General features: G+C 47.9%; 1 protein-coding gene across 1 annotated transcript in view; it reads left to right on the forward strand.

Moving 5' to 3' along the window:
* The window catches only part of Camta1 (calmodulin binding transcription activator 1), an 825,029-nt gene that overhangs the window by 413,301 nt on the left and 390,728 nt on the right, over window positions 1-21,000 (forward strand). The window contains exon 5 of the mRNA XM_028757982.1: window positions 7,880-8,015. Coding sequence (XP_028613815.1) covers window positions 7,880-8,015 — 136 coding nt within the window. The remainder of the gene's footprint in view (window positions 1-7,879; window positions 8,016-21,000) is intronic.

Here is a 21,000-nt window from a genome sequence, read left to right on the forward strand (position 1 = left end):
TTCCTCCTCCTCTTCCTCCTTCTCCTCTTCCTCCTCCTCTTCCTCCTCTTCCTCCTCCTCCTCCTTTTCTTCTTTTTCTTCCTTCTCCTCCTCCTCCTCCTCTTCCTCCTCCCCTTCCTCCTCCTCCTCCTCCTCCCCCTCCCCTTTCTTTGCTTTTATTGGCCTGAGGGCTTTTGTAGAGAAAATTCTCTCCTCATTTGGTAACCCAGAAGAGCCGTTTGACAGGGAAGGTGGGATGCGTGGGATTCTCTCCCCGACTTTCTGTTTTCCCTCAGGTTTTGAAAACAATGTGTGAGGTCAGTGGCATCCTCTGGCAGTGAGCAATGTGTGCCTTTGTGTCTGTTGCTTGTTTATTTTAGGACTGTAATGAATCTAGAGAGTAAACATATGTAATGCGTTCTAATTGTACGTGTTTCTCATACTCATGTTCGAATTGTCCCGTGGCAGGGGTGGGAGGGGAGTGAGCCTCTTCAAGTGGCTTCCAGAGCTGTTTTCACATAAGTTTCCGTCCTTGATGCAGCTAGTACTGCACTTAAAGGCAACAAACAAACAAACAAAAACCCCAAACAAAACAATAATAAATACTGGAATACATTTCCCTTAAAACTGGGAACAATGCAAAGTGTCCTCAACACGTCTTTCCAATGAACTGAAGGACTAGCTGGGTGGATAAAGCAAGCAAGAGAGATTAAAGACAGCCCCGGCAGAAAGGAGGAAACTAAGTAATATCATTCGTGTGTGTGTCCTGATTTCACAAGTAGAATGTCTCTATAATCTACAAAACATTTACAGGAACTAATAAATGTCGATGGCTGAGGTGCAGACAGGGCTGTCACAGCCAGCTTTCCTGGATCTCTGAGAAAATACGCAGATGGATACAATTTAAGAGAGAAACAGTTACTTTGACTCACAGCTCGTGGGAGCGGTCCATCAGACGGAAAGCTGAAGAGAGGACTGAGCTGGATAAAGCATTGGATGCTGGGGCTCCGCTGGCTTCCTCTCTTTTATTTTATGAATTACTATTGTGTATTATAGAGGTGTGCGTGCTTGGTTGTGACACAAGACATGTCAACCATGCGGTGACCAGGCAACACCTGGGTCAGTCCTCACCTACCACGTCTACCTGGATTCTGGGGATGGGACTCGGGCTGTCAGCTTGCACAGGAAGTGTCTTGACTCATCTATCAAGCTCCGTTTTCTCCCTTTAACCTGCACGGTTCCCAAGGCCAGGAAGCAGTCTTCCCACACCAGCCAAGCTAATCAACCTACTCCCTCACACGCTTGCTCAGGGCTAACCTAGTCTAAAGAGTCCCTCACAGGTGTCCCTGTAGGCTTGCCTCCTAGGTGACCCCAAAGCCTATCAGGTCAGCAATCAGCTGTTGCCATCACAGAGATCAGTACAGAGAAGTCAATACATCTAGGAGGTAGAAGTGAAGAACCCTGATGTGAAATCAAGGAGACAATCCCATTCACAAAGAACATTAACTAGAATAAATTAATTAGCAAGAGTTGGCGTTTAATGCCTGTACGTTGCAAACTCTAAAATTTTACTGAGGGAGAGCGCAGACTCACATAGTTGGAGAGACCATTCCATGTTAATGGAATTAAAAGCCACGTCACTGGACATGGCACTATCAGGACAGCCTCTCTCTCCAAACTGACTTCCTGATTCAATCCTATTCTCTACCCCCCAAGGGGGTGGAGGCATGGTTCAGAGGTTAAAAACACTTGCTGCTCCTGCAGAGGACCAGGGTTCTGTTCCCAGCATTCACCCCAACTGTGTGTAACTCCAGTTCCAGGGGATTCAGTGCCCTCTTCTGGCCTCTGCGGCCACTGCACCAACACACCTAAAAAAAAAAAATAATCAATCTAAAACAAAGAAAAAACCTTCAGTACTTCTCCTCATTCCTAAAATTGTCAAGTTAACCATAAAATGGGTCTGGGAACACTAAGGTCTTGGAATAGCCAAAAACAGCTGTGAAAGGGGTGTGATTGGAAGACTTGGGGTCCTTGATGTCAGAACTGCAGCTGTCAAAATGATTGGCATAAGGGTGGAGAGCAGGGTGGGGCCTGATGTTCTAGAATAAAACTTTGTGTTTATGCTTAGTTTATTTTCAAACATTCAGTGGATGGGTGGGGAGACGGGACAGACATTTTCAGTCTGAAAGATGGCCCTGAGACAATCAAATATCTGCGTGGCAGAAATCAGCTTAGACCCTTGTATCACCAGCACCAAACACTACTACACAGTACACCCCACGACTAGCCAAAGAGCTAAAAATGTAAAAGTCTTAGAAGAAAACAGGAGTTTTTATGACCTCGGATTAGATAACAAGTCCCTTCATCCCTAATAGTATTAGTTAAGAGAGAAAACTGATAACCTGGATTTTAACACAAATTAAAAAAAAATTAAGGAAAAAAAACTCTCAAATCCTGGGCTTGATGGTAAAGTATTTCCATTAGGACTTTACATAAGGAACTCTGGCCGCAACTCAAAAATCTAGCAATTTAATTGAAAATGGGCTAAAGATTCAAATAGAATTTACCAAAGAAATTCTACGAATAGCTAATAAGGACATGAAAAGATGGTTAACACCAGTAGTCATTAGGGAAATGCAAATTAAAACGACCACACACCCACTAGGGTGGCTTCCATCCAAAAGACAGACCGTGGGGGAGGGGGAGAGGAAACGGGATCACCCGCGCAGCGGTATCACTGGCTGGCGGAGTGGGGGTGGAGCAGCGAGGTGTGGGATCACCCTTACCCACGCATCCGCATCGCTGGCCGGGTGGGAATGGAGCAGCCGCTGGGAAAGACACCTAACGGTCTTTGCTTAATGTAATCTGAGGGAGTCAGCTCACACGGGTTATCACTGAGTTTTGAATCATGGTTAGAAAAGTGTAGTTCCCTTTGGTAATAATGGAGTCCACCTGTATTTTCTTCTCCAGTATTACGGCTTTTATCTAGTATACGGAAAGTCAGTGGTCTGCTTAGCCGTGACGTGTCAGTGGGTGAGGGATAACCCTCAAAGGTATCTTTTTCTAGTTCCTCTCCAGTGATCTTAATATTACAGGTTAAAATGATGATGCCTTCCCTCACTGACACGTAGCTTAAGCAAATCTTGAACTTCCGGTCTTCCTGCCCCAGCCTCTCCAAATAGCATGGATTACAGCCTGCACTGCCACACCTGTCTCTCAGCGCCACACCTGTCTCTCAGCCACTTTAGCGGGGTTTATCTGGTTCTTCTTGATATTTATGTCTTGTAAGTGACATAAATATACTTATTGTATTTTTATGTGTATGCGTGTGCGAGAGTATATGTCTGTTCACTGTACGTATGCAGGAGGTCAGAAGAGTGTGTCAGATGTCCTGGAACTTGAGTTACAGGTGGTTATGAGCCACCATGTAGGTCCTGGGAACTGAAGGGGGGTCCTTCTGAAAGAGATGTAAGCATTTTAAACCACTGAGCCATCTCTCCAACCCACTAAGTAGCTTTATAAAACAATATTCTATGTTTGAAAAAAAGCCTAATGGTGGCCTCCTTGCCGGAAATTAACTCAAGGGAAGGTTCACATTTTAGGACCTTATTTCACCCTAGCCAAGACATGCTATATTTTTGTATGCATCAAAATCTGCTTTTAAAAGATTTTGCAGTTGTCTTTAGATTGGATCACTTTCTTATTCAATTCTTTCCTGCATTTAAATTTTCTTTAAGTTTTTTTTTTATTGTAGACAGTATCTATCTATCTATCTATCTATCTATCTATCTATCTATCTATCATCTATCTGTCTACATTTGTTTTCTGTTGTGATAAAACTCCAGGGCCAACGTGACTTGTAGGAGGAAGGTCTATTTGGCTTACAGTCCCCGAGGGTTAGAGTCAGTCATAGAGGGAAGGGAGGCCACAGGTAGCAGCAATGGTAGCTGGAACAGAAGCTAAGGGCTCATAGGGTGAACCACAAGCAGGAAGTAGAGGAAGCAAACGGGGAAGGGCTTTGAAGCCCCAACCCAGCTTTCTTCAGAGAGACCACACCCCCTAGCCCTACACAAACAGCCCCAGCAATAGGTGACCAAGTGTTCAGACATCTGAGCCTACTGGGGACCTTCTTCAAACTGCTCTACTGTCCCGTCTCTCTTCTTTCCATCCGTCTGCCCACCCTCCAGTGCACTCATCTCCCTAGAGCACCTGTATGTGCATTTTATACATTGTTACAATTTGTGAAGCTTTCCCGTAGTCCGAGGGGTTTTCTTTTCCTCCACTGTGCAGAATGTAACTGCTTCTCATAACTGTTAGTTTCTTAGATGAAAGGGTTTCTTGGATAAAGGCTTCCTGCTTAGAACAAAGCTCCCCGTGGCCACATTCTCTGCTGTAGCTCAGTGCACCAGTGCAGTGGCACCGGGGAGCTTCCCCAAGGCTCTCAGACCGTCTGCCTTGGCTTAGATGTCCCGAAAGGAAGATTAGAGTCCTAGCTCAAGACCCCAAGAAGCTGCAGTAGGGAGTGTGGAGGTGACAGAGGCAAAGGATTGATGTAAATAAAGAGCGTGTTCCTCAGTAGGTCTCTATTGACTCCAGAGCAGGAGTGTGAGGACCAGAGAGAGCAGCCAGAGTTACCTTAGCTTGGAGGTGGAGCCTGGGATAGCTCTAGACTTATCCATCTCAGGAAAGGAAGCCTGGGACAAACCCAGAGTTACCCTAGTAACAGAAGGAAAAACCCTGGACACGCCAGTTATCTTAGATGTGGGAGGACAAGTCTGGGATAGCCTGAGTTTCTCCAGACACAGCTGTATGCCTGGGACACCCCCCCCCAGATTCACCCCAATCATAGGAAGGGAACCTGGAGCAGCTCTAGGGTCACATCCAGATGCTACAGAAACATAGGATCGATAGCTCAGGCTTCACTTTTCTGTAAGAGAAGAAGTCTGGCCTCCACCCTCCTGACACCTGGTGTTGTGCTGAGGTTGATTCGAGACTCTACTGATCCCAGCCAGGAGAGCAGACCAGGATTTACTCTCTGCTCACCTAGCAGCCTTGTGCCTTCTCTGGCATCCACAGACTCACCAGGCACTGTAGCATAAAAGACTGGTTGTCTGGAGATGCTGGCAGTGCCTCCCTCACAGAGTTGGTGTGCATGTGAGAGAGTATGAAGATGATATTCCCCCCCCAACCCCCACCAGCAGCAGGTTCAGTGAATGACAAGGACACAGAAGGCTGGACAGGGGTAGGTTGCTAGCTACACATTCTCTATCCTCCATCTGCACTTGCGTTCCTGCCTCCCTGCCCTGACAGAAGTGGTCAGTCAGGTAGTAAACGGAGCTCCTCTGTGTCAGCTCCTGTGACCTAGTCCTTCTTCTCCACCCTAAAGCCCACCTCCTTCTTGGGACCCCTTCCCACAGGCTCAGGCTTGCTGTACTTGCATCAGGATGACAGCACGGCCTCTCAGATACTGTCTTCTAAGGCACGTGGTTCCTTCTCTGGTGGGAGCCATCTTCCCCATTATCGCTGCTGGGACCCGGGACCATGGGGAAGCCTCCACATCACAGAGAGAAGCTTCTCCTCCCTGTGAATTGGGCTGAGGAATCCATTCATTGGGGTCATTTTAGCTGAACACTGAAGCTCCCCTGGGGATGGTGTCCTGCTTAAGTGACAGGGACGGACAGGGCCACTCTCAGAAACTTAAGCTGAGGTCGACAGAAGATGAGTTACAAAAACTGTACCTGACAGAGTTTGAGGGAGTCCTCTTTCTGGGGACTGTTTGCAATACAGGTACAATACTGGTAACCCTTGACAATGGCAGGGTTGGGACAAGTCACAGGCCATTTCTTGGTCCCTAGAAATGGTGGTTTACTCCAAGGTCTTCTTCAGAAGGTAGTTTTGCTTTCTTTTGTTTTATCAGGGTGAGCCTGCTGTGTTTCCATGTATGTCCTGTGAGAGGATAGAAACACAGAGTCTGTTTGCTTGCCTTGACATACCCCTTCACACCCCAACCCCTCCAGCAGGTGGCTTTAAGGATGGGAGCTTGGGTTTGGGGACCTTTTGCTAGGTGTTCCAGGGACTGAGAGGGCTCCCTGTGGTCTGAGGGTGCAGTCCAAGCGGCCAGAACAACTGCAGCTGAGGAGACCAGCACAACCCCTCCCCTCTCAGCAAGCTCTCTCCCATGAAGAGATGGAGACCCATTGTGGGGATTTCCAGTGCAGACTCTTGGCTCTGATAGGTATGATCAGGTGACAGTGTCTTGACATGCCTGTGGAGCTGTTTCCTGCCATTGTTTAAGTTGGTACAGGCTGAGGGAGGAAACAGACCAATTGTGCCTCATCAGTGAACAGCGCGGTGTAGGGAGGCACCACACTGTAGTCTCCCCACTCTTTAGTCTGCCGGGTGACACAGCTGGGCTAGGTAGGAACCACAATTAGCTACAATCACCCTGGAAGGTTGTCACCCTCTAGACAATGGAAGATTAAGCCATCCATAGCCAGTGTCCTATCCGATGTTGAAACAGCCCATTGTGCAGCAGAAAAAGCAAAGCTGGCAGTGGGAGGGCTCTCCCCAAGGGGCAGGAGGAAGAATTGGCTGTTTCCTCTCCCCACCTCTCCCATAGTGGAGAAGCAGACAAGCCAAAGTACATCTATAAGACACTGCTGTGCAGCAGATGAAGATCTGGCTCAGAGCAGGATGGAGTGCCCTTGGCTCCAACACAGGCGTGCACACACACACACACACCCACACACCATGGCAAGCCTTTCCGTGCCCAGTGGTCAGGTGCAGGTGGCACATAGCCGGCCACTGGGTGTGTGCACTGGCTTCAGGGCTGGATCTGCCCATATCTGCACCTGCAGTGACTTTATTCTGGAAATGGCTTACCATAGCACCTGCTGTCAGCAGTCGGAGGCTCTCAGCTCTCTCTTTCTTTGTAGATTCCTACCCAAAATATATGGCCATGGCACTGGGGTCTTGTATGTCCTGGGCTGGCACTGAACACACTGTGTGGCCAAGAATGACCATGGACATCTGTTCTTCCTGACTCCACCTCCTAAGTCCTGGGATACAGCACTCTGTCTAGTTTGTTACCTGGGTGCTAGGGGTCCAGACATATTACATGGTTGCCTGAGCCATGTCCTCAGCTTGTTCATCTTAAACATCACAGGAATATCCATTCTGCTCCTGGCATTTAGAAAACGGGCCGCCATTTTCCTAAGCTACCTCGGCCGTGGACAGAATAGATGAGAGCTCCTGGTGTTATCTAAGACCTCTGAGGGCTGAAGCTCAGATGGGGGAGCAGTCGGGTGCTGTGCTTGCCAGGGAAGGAGGAGCTTGATGCTCCTCCGAATCCAGCAGTAATCTAAACGCACGCAATGAATCAAGAGAGGTTGGCCTCAGCACCCAGAGCTTCCATTGGTCTGTTCTTAACGTAGTCATCTAGCGTCTGTGTTAAACTTATTTATTCCCTAATGCTGGGTGATGGATTAAAAGATGTGTAGAAAATCCTTCTACAAGAGATAAGATATTGCAGGCTGCCACAACACCCTCGGCTCTTTTTGCTCTCCCCCTCCCCCTTTCTCTGTTTTGCTTACTTTTTGCTACAGAGCTCAGGGCGCCCACACCATATATCCTGATTAGTTTGTGGAAATTACTAAGGGGTTGTTTTTTAAGCCTATCATTGACACATTTAATTCATTAGGTACCAAATCCACAAGCAAATTTTGGCTGGCCATAAAACACGGTTAATCCGGGGAGCCGCAATAAAAGGTGAAAAATTACGTCCCAGCAAATGTGGGATATTGCTTTTTCTGTAGAGACTTTTACTGGTCTGTGGTATCCTTCTCCATAAATTTCCCTTCTGCTCAGTTCTCTCGGTAACTTAACCCTTTGTTGTTTGCAGACCGCAGAATGGCTCCATGATACTCTACAACCGGAAGAAAGTGAAGTACAGGAAAGACGGGTACTGCTGGAAGAAGAGGAAAGATGGGAAAACGACCAGAGAGGACCACATGAAGCTCAAAGTCCAGGGAGTCGAGGTAAAGGGGAAAAAAAGAGGCTCTCCTGTCCCCCACACGGCATTTCTGAGCCACTGTGGAGAATCTGGGATCCCTTGCAAGCGACCTGATCCTAGTCACGACTGTCAAAAGAAATCTTGTTTGCCAAGTCCCTGATATTGGTATTGGCTTCTGCTCTCTTACCCTAGAGTTTCTCCTCCCCATTCTATGGAACCGACCATGGCCAGAGTGCTATACTGAGGGCGTCACTGGTGTGTGGGTGGGGATTGGGAAGGTGCCTGTAGGTTCCTCTACTGTGTTTGCCATGGATGTGTTTCTGGGTGCATTGGGGTGCGGGTGTCATCATGAGGAAGTACTCTTGCAAAGTGCTTCAGCCAGCTGGTAATGCCCTTCAGGGCTGAGCAACTCTTCCTGGGCTGACCACTAGTCTATCTCCCTGTGTGTTTCAACTTCAAGAGAGGTTAAAGATGATGTGATAGGTTCTCTGGAGAGCAAAGCTTTTACGGTGCTGGCGTGGAGAGGGATCTGCAGAAAGGGTGTAGTATGTTGAGCAAACTCAGTTTTTGTTTTCCTGTAGGCAACCTTGGTATTCTGGCTCCAAGACATGGGCAGCCTTAGAGAGGGCCCTTCCCTTCAGAGACCCCCGACCAGGTGTCCCATAGGACCTGCTAATTAGCCAGTACCTGCTCTTCAACATTTCTTACTAGTCCAACCAAAAGTCTTACCTGCCAACCCTAAAGGGATGTGGCCACTGCTACCATGGGCAAGATATCAGAAGCCTTCCATGATCTAGCTGCCGTTTCAGGGAGGTCAAAGATAGGTGGTCCCACAGCTTCTGTCATGGCAAGTGTCCAGAATGTCTCAGTGACAGCGAGGACTGTGAGCCCACTTGAGTTCTGAGGGTTGCCCTTGGGCCCTGACGTTTTATTGTGACACACTTTGTCACGGAGATTTTTTCCCCTATATTAATTATGTGCCTTTATGGCTGCCAAAAATAGCATCAAATGGCTTTTATTATATTACCCCATGGAGAGAGATAACTTTCGTTTTATGTGTGTGTGCTTTTTTTTTAATATACCAATAAGAATTGTTTTATGATGATGAATAAGAAAAGCCACGGTATGAGAAATTCCAGTTCCCTCTCCTCTGCCTCGTGTGCAGTGTGCTTTAATTGACTGCATGGAACATTAATGTGCAGATTACCCGAACGTGCTGCTGGAAAGAACCGTCTCCAGGATTGTGACCAGGGTCCTGCTAATACATAGCATTAGCTCTTCTTCAGGGAGCTCAGAGGGGTGGGGCTTACTCTCTGGGGCTCTTATCACCCCACAGAGGAGGACTAGGTAGACAGAGAAAGCTTGGGTGGGGACCAAAAGAAAGGCAGCTGCTTATGCAGGGACATAGAGAGCCTGCAGGAATTCACAGGAAACCTCAGCAAGCAGCCCCCATGCCTGGAGGCCTATGGTATATTTCATCTTTAGTAATACGTAAATCAGGAACTCCTGGTTGTAAGTAACAGCAGGGTGGAATTCATCCTCAGCAGTAGCTTGGAAGCCTAGGGGAAAAAAAGCCACCATATTCATTTTCCTCCCTCTTGTTATAAATTAGAATTGTCACCGGATGGAATGAGAATGATTTATGGCTATTTTTAGGCCATATTTATGTTGGGAGTTATTTGTGGTGCTCAGCTTTGCAGACTACAGCCTAGTCCCTCGAATCTGGAGGAGGGGGACACATGCAAATCAGGAAGGGCCTTCTATGACCTCTGGCTGGCTACGAACAGTCCTGTGGTTGCTGGGACTGAGAGACTGCCATGGCAGTGTCTTGGCCAAGGACATTGCCTTTGTTTCTGGCTTTTGGAGAGAGAGAGAGAGAGAGAGAGAGAGAGAGAGAGAGAGAGAGAGAGAGAGAGAGAGAGAGAGAGACTATTTAAAGCTCTGCTTCTTGATGGCTGATCTTTCCCATTGTACTTGGCTGAACCAGATAACAAATACCAGGTGCATACCTGCTTTGGTAAGCCTGTGTGGTGTCTATAGAGAACGAGGGGTGTGTGTTCTCTGCCATGGACTCATAGGTGGCCATGTTTGCACATGGCGCTCAACAGTGCTAAGAGGTCTGGAAGGCTGAACATTAGGCTAAGTGTCCCCAGGAGTCCAGAATGCGCTTTGATAACCCGAGGGGGATGTGGAATAAATTCCTGGAAGTTGGGGATCGTTGCGAACAATTGTCATCTTGTCTTCCAGTTTATCACCTGATATCACCTGCTAAGCTGAATCTATGTTATTCTGTGTGATTGATTCTAAACGGATCTATCAGAGTCCTCTATGTAGACACCGAAGCGGGTCCCTTGACTTTTAGAAGCCTTCCAGACTTTGGGGACTATAATTACTGTTTCGCTAAGTGGCCTCACACAGGTCTTCTTGGGCACATGAGCAATCTGGACCAGGAATTGCTGAGTGTGAGAGTTTTAGTTTTACTAGACAATGTTCTTGAGTGACTGTCAAATGACATGCCCACCAGCACTGTAAGCGACCATTTCCCCTACGCCCTCTGGCACACCCTCAGTAGAGGATACTCTGTGCCATTGGAATTAAGCTTGTCTGTCTTGTTTATGGGAACGGGCTCCTTCTTGTTGAATGAATTGCCTTTCCGTGGTTGTGGATTTTAAATAGCCCAGAATAATGGCAATATCAGCAACCTGAACTTCCTCAGTGGTATTCCTACGATAGCTGTGATCTGGAGCAGGGCTGGGAAGCCCAGTGGGTCACCTCCACCTGCCGCTGTGGTGTTATGTACTAGACTCTACGGTGTGGAATCTGCTTGCTCTCCGTGGATTCGCCAGGCAGGTCCTGTGACTAGCACCTGTGTCCCCCAAGCCCTAATCCCTTCCAGCTATCCTCCTGCTGGATGGACAGCCAAGGCTTTAGAGCTGTGAATTCTTTACTATCCCAGCGGGCTTCCTCCATCCAAGGGCATGATAAAGACATCTGGGTCTATCGTTTAACGTATTACTCTCTCTAAGCCTTCCCCGAGGCCAGGAAAACTTCCAGCAAGCTGAGAGAAAGCTGGGTTCTGGCTCCTTTTGTTCTCAGGGGCTGGGGCCTCCACACATCGATTTTCTCGGCTGGGTACAGGGTACAAGCAGCAGCTTTTGAAGCTGGCTAGCTGCTAGTTCTCTCTCAGCTGTCTTGTCTGGGAGCCAAGGAGAAGCCTGCTCAATAAGCTTCCAGGGATGACAGAAGCTGGCAGGAGGAGAGGGAAGGGGACAGAGGTGTCAGCATATCACAAAGGAGAGACTTCGGCAGGTCGGAAGCGGGTCCTGCCCCCAAGCTGACTCCCGTCTGCCGATGTGATATTGCCCAGGGAAGGGGGATGAGATTGCTCTAAAGGTCACCATGCCTTGAGAATTCCAGTTCTCACATTCACACCTGTCAGAGCCCGTCAGCCAGAGAGCCGTTCTAGAAGATTCCTCTCCAAGTTTGCTCATGGCCCTTTTCTCAGGCTCCAGATGCTGACACGTTGCTTTGTGTGTAATCTCCCCTCTCCTCTGACCTCTGAGACATCTTGTAGCCTAATTTACTCTCCAGTCTCCATTTTCTCATTCCGTTGCTGCGGGATCCCAGGAGAGACCGGAGCTGTGCCCTCAGTGTGAGGACAATCGTGACATTACAAACCTCCTATGAACAAGGCACATACTGGCTTTGCCTGGTTCTCCTAAAAGCATGCATGTAGAACACATGTCATCACACCTGCTTCATGGATGGAGAGGTCGAGCCTTGAGGGGAACGTTCTGAAGCCCCTGAGCTGGGTCCGGAGGAGGCTTTAAGCTTAACCACTGTTCTTGGCACTCAGTGTGACCTCAGGTTCTCAGGTCAGCTCAGCCCACACTACTGAACACTTATGGTCCATCCATCAGCCACTCACTGGGTGCTTGACACCCACTAGCATAGTGACAGATACTGAGGGATGCAGGGGTACAAAGAAGGATGTGTGGTCCCCAGTCTCACAAGGAGGCAAACATGTTATGTGTAGCTTTTGCTACCCTGCCTAAGTTCTGGGTGCAGACCACACTACCAGCCCCCACCCAGCTGCCCTTGAATCCATGGATAAAAAACACAGACACACACAGTTGTTCGATTTCAACTTGCCTTTTGGCACAATTGCTGGGTGCTACTCTCTCCCACCTGGAGAAGCATGCCCGTATCAATACTCATACCTCCACACCTCTCTACCTGCCCTCACCTTTAGTTGCCCAGTTACATCTAGTCTCAGCTAAACACCCCTAACCGAGCACCAAGAGCTCCCTCAGAAGCATGGTGATCTCTCTCTCTCTCTCTCTCTCTCTCTCTCTCTCCTTTCATCTGTCTCTTGCCTGTGGGGACATGGAAGTCCTGCCTCTTCTTTTCACCCAGCAATTGGCCCATGGCTTCTTTACTGACAGATCAAGAACCATTTGGGGAACAAGACCTTAGCATCAGAACCATCCCTACACAAACCTTTGATAGGGTTTTGATGGTCACTGGGAGAACCTCAAGGCCCTGTGTGGAAGGTGGAGGCAATGGTGGAGGCAGACCCAGTTTGAGGGCAGAGGCCTAGGTGGAAGCGGCCCAGGGTTCAGGTCACAGATAAAGGCTGGGAAATACAAGGTCATGATAGAGTGTGTTGAGAAACAGTCCGTGGTGCTGTCCTCAGCAAGTGACTGGATGGGTGGCATGTCCCATGTCAGTATTTTTCCAGCCCTGGACAAACTGGTTATTTGCTTCCTGGTGCCTGGATTATTGCACTGGCCCTTTTATGGGAAGCTTTAAACAGCTGCTTTCTCTCCCCAGATAGAGAATCAATGACAGACAGAAGCACAATTCTATGAACTTGGGGGAAACCGAAGAATTTATTGGGTTTATTGGCAGAGCAAGGGTGAGGGTTTTCTTAAATGAGTCCAGGTCACCCCAAAGCAGTCCCAACACCAGAAAGTCACGGGTGATCAGCTTTCCCACAGCAGCGCGACCGTAGCCTCATCTTCCGTTAACCTTCCTTAGTCCATACTCTGTGGCACTTCCAAGACCATGAGGCCACATCCCCTCAGGGCAGAATTACCTACATCTTTGACAAAGGTGCCAGAAGCATCGGTGAGCGCTAAGGCAAGGGTCATATGACCCTCTCCAACCCTTCCTGTAAAGTAACTTCAGCAGGCCTGATCATGAGGATGACTTCCGAGTAGTCTCAGCTGCTCTGTTGCCGACAATAATGGCTGTTATGCTGGTGAGATAGCATTCTACAGCAGGGCCCTCCGCTCTGATCTTAAGATACCCCTTGCCCTTTGGAGTCAGTGAATGGGTCTGGTATTGAGGCAGCTGGTGCAGTGCCAGGCTGGCCCTGGCCCTGCTGTTTATAGAATCCATCATTCTGGGATGAAAGGGGGTTCTTGGGCTGGATCAAGCCTGGGTAGAAATGCCAGTTCGTTCCCTCTGACTGTCATTTTCGGTTGTGAACATTTTGCTCATCTGTCTGTGCTGCCTGGAAAGAACCCAGTGTCTCACTTCTCCATTAGCTGCCTTCAAGCGAGGAAGGCGGTATTGGCTTGGCAGTGGCTGTAACGAGGTTACATTTGGGGACTCGTCCTCATTAGAATGACGTTCTTTATTTGAGTACTTAGGCCACATATTAAAAAAGGAAGAAAAAAAAAGCACCTCTTTTGAAAGTGGAAACGATATTGTAGTTACTGCATTAGGGATTAACAGGGTATGAAATAGCGGCCTCGTGGCAGAGCCAGAACGTTCAACTCCTTTCCCAGCCAGAAGATAAATAGGTGTCTTGCCTGCGGATGATGGGAAATGCTTGCAGCAGCCAGCCTCAAACAGGTCTGGTGTCCAAATCAAGTCTGGGAAGCAGCAGTAAACAGAGACAGGGATAGCAGGTTAACGAAACAAGGGTGCCCCAGAGCCTCTGAGGGACCAACAGCCCCCCTGCCACCACCCTGTACATTTGACAGATACATAGTTTCTGTTTTCAGTAAAGGGTTGTGTTTGGTTCATATTATTTCCTCTAGACTCACCCTGTGCTGACAGCATCCCTCACACAGACCTTGTTTCTTCCTGTGTTGTGGCCACATGACTTTTGAGTCTTGTAGGGTCCAGCGTTGATTGGGGAGGTGTTGCCCAAGGACTTTACCTGTGCCTTTTCTTAGGGGAGTGGTGTAATTGATGTATCAGTGTGTCCAGCACATAGACAGTTGAACATTTTATGTCTCCTATGCTGTAAAGCTTCTGTCTGGTGTCTAGACACTGGGTGACATCAGCGTGTTAGGCGTGGAGGAAGATAAGGGTGTCACACTCGGTGATGTGTAGAGACAAAGCCAGTTGTTTCAATATCACGTGGCCAGCAAGCCCCAACATGCTTCCTGTTTCTATGCTCTAAGGCTTGGGGTTACAGATGTGTGTTGGCATACCTGTTTGTTTTAAAAACATGAGTCCTGAAGATCTGAACATGGGTCCTCATGCTTCCATAGGACAACTTATCTTATTTGCAAAATTCTATTTTACTATTTTCAATTGTGTGCATGTGTGAGGGTTTGTGTGTGGGTTTGCACACATGAGTTCAGAGCCCTTGGGGAGCAGGGTAATAGATCCCCTGGAGCTAGAGTTAGAGCTGGTTGTGAGCTGCAAAATATAGGTGCTGGAAGCCAAACTCTGGTCTTCTGGGAGAGGAGCAAGAGTGCCCAGAGACCCTACTTCCCCCTCCTGGGCTCTGAGAGTGATGTCTTCCATGTGTCTGAGAATCTTCGTGGTCATCATTTTGCCTGGGTTTCATTTACCTTGGTTACCCTATGTGGTTCATATTTAATCTCAATTCCTTGCATAGCTAGAACTTGGAACTGGGTCATGGGAGGTGTAGGGAGATGATAGACAGAAGAAGAAGAGGAAGACAAGGATGGACGGCACAGTACACAGTTAAGGGCTGGGGAGATAAGATGGTTCAGTGGGTAAAATGCTTGCCATGCACTTGTGAGGACCTGGGTCTGGATCCTCAGTACCCATGCAAAAGCAAGGAGAAGCAGCATGCATCTGTGGCCCAGTGCTGGGAGTGGGATGGGCAGAGAGGCAGGTTCCTGAAGCTCACCAGCCAGCCAATAGCTGAGACAGTGAGCTCCAGGCTCAACAAGACACACTGTCTCAAAAGGAAGACGGATGGAGAGGACTGGAGAAAGGCACCTGGTGTCAACCTCTGACTTCTACGTGCCTCTACTTGGGCAGCCACATCCCTAACACACACACACACACACACACACACACACACACACGACACCCAAGTAAAATAATAATAAATACCATCTTAGTCCAAGCACATCTCAAACATTTCATTTCCCAGGGCATATTTATGATAAAGTGGCACCTGTTGTGTTTAGATCTCATACTGCATGGCTCCTGCAATTGACTGGGTCTCTCTTCTGATACAATTAGTTTTCTTTGTGTCTTTGCAGACAGGAACTAGTTAGTCTGTTTCTGTAACATCCTTCTCTAAGTACAATCTGAGCCTTGAGTGAGGTGGATGCTTCCTGGGGGAGGCAGCTCAGTAGACCACAAACTTGAGCTTCTAAATTTATATTTAATTTTATCCTAGTGTTTCCTAAATGTTCAGGCATGTTAGCCCACGAGCCCATGAGTGGGAGGTTTAGCAGATCCAATGGTAACCACAGAAACCCTTGAGTGCCACTATCAAACTCACCAAGGGCCCTTTTCCGTCTGAACAGCTACATCGAGCTCAGCATGAGAGCTACCCGAGTGCTTGCAACTGCCCATCACAGAGACAGTGAGACATACTCGTGTCTTGGTGGACAATCAGATGTAGATGGGGTTGATTCTTGGGTGGAGAATACATCTGGTCCTCACTTGACTGAATGGCAACTAGTCTTGTGTCTTCCCAATTTTACCATTCCCATCAAATGTACCCCCATCCTATGGAGTACGTCCCTGAGGGGAGCTCCATGCACAGTGTGTGGGCTTGAGTTATTTTCTGCTGCAGGGGAGTCACCATCAATGCTCTTGAGACAAGAGACGGAACACAAACGCTCTACATAGTGTTCAGGCCACAGGCTCTTAGGTGCTTCCAGCACCTAAGCCACAGCTGTGGGGGAGCAGAGGGGTGGGAGAGGGCTTTCCAGCACCCCATGGGAGTAGGAAGAAGGAAGAGCTACTGACGAACGAATGAGGGATAGCCGTTCCTCTGGTTGCCAAGGTTGAGGTTGTTTGGGTGGCACTGGCTAGCCTCTGTGTTCTGTCTGGGTGCTGTGTGCTTTTAACTGTTGTCTGCATTTCATCTGTTTCCCCAGAAACCAAGCCAGGGTAATAGGTAGGAAGTAGATAGCTTCAGAAGAGAGCTGTTGTGTGCCTTGAGGGGTTTCTCCCGGATGTTAGCAAGCTCTGTCCCAATTCTGGGGAAGGGCAATTGCCTTCCAGGTGTACCCAAGGGCTCACAGTCTACTCTGGCTAAACCTGGAGACAGTGCAGAAATCCCAGACTTCACTCTGTGTCTCACCCAGATGCCCACAGGTGGCCTGTAGACCACAAAATCTACATCACCCAAGGAGACTCCCAGCCTGTCTGCCCTGCCCCACATGGCCTTGGTTAATGGATTCTACTATGTGACTCACAAACCCCTCTATATGCAAATTACCCCCTCTATATGCAAATCACTCCCCAAGTACAGCCTCTCACTGCTGTCAGGGTCCTGTCTGGGCATCTTGCCCCAAGCAACAGTTAAGAACACTGGCTGCTCTTGCAAAGAACTCACTCAAGCTTTGGTGGTGCACAGCCATCAGTAACTCCAGCCAGCCTCAAGGAAGCCAGTGACCCTCGTCCCCTCAGTACCAGGCACACACAGGACACACATGCATACAAAAAGGCAAAAACACTCATATGCAGAAAAGAAAAAGTAAGTCAGTCTAAAAAATTTTTTGAATGAGTTTTGTTCCGTCTGAAAGAAAAAGTCAAAAGGGAAAATTCACAAGTCGGCATGGCGATTTGTTACTTCTCTACAAGTACCTTAAAACTCTCTAACTAAATTCTCTGATGATGTGGCTGAACCTGCCATTCCTCAGCCACCCTTGGCAGTGCAGGAGAAAATACCAATTTTCTGAAGCAGGAGATGCCAGCTGGCTCTGACCCACAGTCTTCTGGGGATACAGCCCTGTCCTCATCTCCTCTGAGAAGGAGCCTTGTGTGTCTCTTCTGCACACTAGCCCAGCTCTTGGCATGACACTATATATATATATATATATATATATATATATATATATATATATATATTTGGTACCTAACTAAATATCGTTTGAAAAAATCTTGAGTTGGTGGAAGTTCTCTTGTAAAGGCCCAAGTAGAAAATATTTTTAAAAATTTGATTTGTTTTATGTGTGTGGCGTATGTACGTGTACAAGTTTGAGGATGTGTGTGCACATACCTGTGTCCATGTGTCTAGAGGCCAGAGGTCAGTATCCAGTGTCTTCCTTAGTCCCTAGCCACAGTAATCTTTGAGACTGAGCTAGCTGGCCAGTAAGCCCTCTGCCTTTCCCATGGTATTGGGAATATCAGCATGTATCACCCAGATTTTCACATGGGTGCTGGAGGTCTAACCCAGGTCCTCCCATTTCTATGGCAACGTTATATGAACTGAGACATCTTCCCAGCCCTAGACAGAAGATAGTTTGGGGGTCTGTGATTAGCCAGTCTTTCCAAACAAGTCAACTGTCGCTTTCATGTAAGCAGCCACAGATGATGCTCCAGGAGTAGGCGGGGCTGAGTTTTGATACAACTTTATTTATAAAGATGGACTGTGGGCTGGATTTAGACATGAGTGTCACCTACTCATCCCTCTTTTGGAATGTGGTTGTTTCTAGAAAGAGTAAGGTACTATGAGAGCTGGCCAGAGTTGGGAACAGGGTGGGGGGATTGTCAGGATGCCCGGGAACCCTTCGAGGACCTAAGTCTAAGCCCTGAGTATCCCCCCCACCCATGCTTGCAACTGGACACTCTCTGTGATATGTATGTATGCTATAAGTAGAACGTGCCCATGTATGATGTGATTGCAGACATGCACAGTGCATGTATAGAAGTGCTCACTTTCAGCCTTATGTGAGATAGGGTAGTTGGTTGCTCACTGGATTTTATGTATATATATGTATATGTATATGTATATATATATGTGTGTGTGTATATATATATGTGTGTGTGTGTGTGTGTGTGTGTGTGTGTGTAAATGGAATCTCCACCTCTAATGTGTATGTCAGAGTAGCTGGCCAGGGAGTTTGTAGGGATTCCCCTGTTTCCACCTCAATCTTGCCATATATATACACGGGACTGTTTGGCTTTTGTCTGGGTTCTGGGAGGTTGAACTCAAGGCCCACGTTTGCATGGCTTTCTCCCTGCACTGCGCTATCTCCCCAGCCCTAGTTAACACTTCGACTCGTGATGTAACAGGGAAGTTGGAGCATCTGCATTGTCTTTCTGGTAGCTTTGTTTATCTCATGCTAAGTCTCTAGCCTGAGAAAGTCGGACTTTAAAGGTCTCTTTAAAAAGACACCTTGGAAGTAGGGCTCCACACACACCATGCTTCTTCCTTGAACCCAGGTACCACTGAGGAGCATCACAGCAGCCCCAGGCAAATCTCAGTCATGTGACGTGTGCTCCAGAGCACAGGGACAGCACTGCAGAACTGGATAGGTTAAAGGACCACATTGTCCCGGAGATAGAGAGACACAGCGTGAGATGTCTCACAGTCCCTCCATGGAACAGTGACTATGGAGAGGTGCATATGTAACCTGTCCCCTGCTTAAGTATTTACACAACAGCGCGAGGAAATGACAAAGGCTCCTTTATTCTCCGCTGCCACGACTTATGTGCAGTTTATGACGGATGTGAGATGCAGACATTTATTTCAAAAGCGTAAGAGACGTCAACTCCTCGTGAATTGATTATTTAGAATTTATTTTATTAAATATTTCAGGTGGTGCGCAATAAACCAGACCTCTGAGTGTGTGAAGTTTAATGATTCATGAACCTTCGGTGGTGATAGGGAAATCAAAGATCAGATGTTGCCATTTCAGAAGAATACAGATTATTACGAGACCCAGAATGGGCCTCTCGAGAAGCTCCCTTAAGGGAACATACGTATCAATAATTTCTTCTCTATGCAGGACTCCTAATGCTTCACTTATGGAAACATAAATTCCACAGCAAGTGGCTGTGGGCTTCCCCTCCGTTTAGACTCTCACATCCATCACGAAGATGATATTCTCCATCCTTTTGTTGGTGGGTCTAGTTCACAGTGACATGTCACGGTTGTTTGCTCGTGTCTGACCTTTCTTTTGCATCGTGTGTGTGAGAGTGTGAACTGGCACGTACAACAGCATCTGTTGTGTCACCATCAGGACAACTGTAGCTCTTAGCTTTAGTCTTCCACCTTGTCTGAGGCAGTCCCTTTTGCCTACAGCAGCCTAACCGGACCTTAAACTCTGAGCAAATCTCTTCTCCACTTCCTGTCTGGCCAAAGGAATGCTGGGATTATAGGCATGTGCTTCTGTGTCCAGTTTTAAGTGGGTTCTAGAGATTTAAACTTAATTCTTCACGATCGCATGGTTGCTGCTTTACAACTGGGCCACCTCTCCAGCCACTCTTTAACTTACAGTGTAAAGATTCTCTGCCCAGGTTGGCCTTCAGTTCTGGAGGTGTATGTGGGGATCAGGTTAGTATGTGAGCCTATGCCCCCTTTGCTTGAAATGTCATAAATGTTCATTGAATTCTCAGAGGACCCAAAAGCACTATTAAATCTTGGAACTCCAATAGAAGTGAGGCTGTAGTGTGCCCCAGAAGCCAGTGAGGCAGCAGAGGTCATACACAAAGTCTAGGTCAAGGTCAGGGAGGAGTGCTCTGTCCATATGTCACGGGGGCTGCATTAGTTACTTTCTGTTGCTGTGATAAAACACCATGACCAAAAGCAACCTGTGGAAGAAAGTTTATTTCAGCTTATGGTTCCAGAGGGAGAGTCCATACTGACCAGAGAGACAGGCAGCTGGAGCAGGAAGCTAAGAGGTCACAGCTTCAACAGCAGGCAGGATGCAGAGAATGTGGGACTTCTCTTGAGAAGGCCATACCTCCTGAAGATCCTATAACCTCCCCAAACAGCACCACCGACAGGGGACCAATGCCTGAGCCTTTAGAGGATCTTCATTCAAACTAGTACAGGGCTGAGGTGATTTGAATATGCTTGGCCCAGGAAGGGCACTATTTGGAGGTGTGGCCTTGTTGGAGTAGGTGTGGTTTTATTGCAGTAGGGGTGGCTATGTTGGAGTAGTTGTGGTCTTGTTGAGTAGTTATGGCCTTGTTGAGTAGGTGTGGCCATGTTGGAGGAAGTGTGTCATGGGGGGGGGGGGTTGAAGCTCTGCACAGTTATGGAAGAATCAGTCTTCTAGTGTCCTTCAGATGAAGATGTAGAACTCTCAGCTCCTCCTGCACCATGTCTGCCTGGATGCTGCCCTGCTCCCTCCTTGATGATAATGGACTGAACCTCTGAACCTGTAAGCCAGCCCTAACTAAATGTTGTCCTTATAGGAGTTGTCTTGGTCACGGTGTCTGTTCACAGCAGTAAACCCTAAGACAAGGGCTATGCCCATTCTCAGATCACAGTGAGCCAGACAGAGGTTAAGTTCCACTGCTTAAGACAACAGAGTGTGCCTTTGCAGCCTTGAAGCAGACAGTGTTCCCAGATGCCATGATATCCAGCTAGAGGCCATAAGCATTTCAGTGGGATTCCCAAAGGGTTTGCCTTGTCTGGTTGCTGGAGGTTAAAAATGGTCCATGAGTCCTTTTTCTTTGCAAAATCTCAGGCAGATGCCATGCACTGTGACCTCTACCAAAAGGGACCACAGGAAGGAATGACAAGACTTATCCCTGCTATGTGTCTGCCCTGAAACACAAATGTCCAGCCCATGCACGTGGTATAAGGTGCAGGTATTATA

Source organism: Grammomys surdaster, unplaced genomic scaffold (genome assembly GCF_004785775.1).
Source record: "Grammomys surdaster isolate TR1022 unplaced genomic scaffold, NIH_TR_1.0 126185, whole genome shotgun sequence".
Taxonomy (NCBI): Eukaryota; Metazoa; Chordata; class Mammalia; order Rodentia; family Muridae; genus Grammomys; species Grammomys surdaster.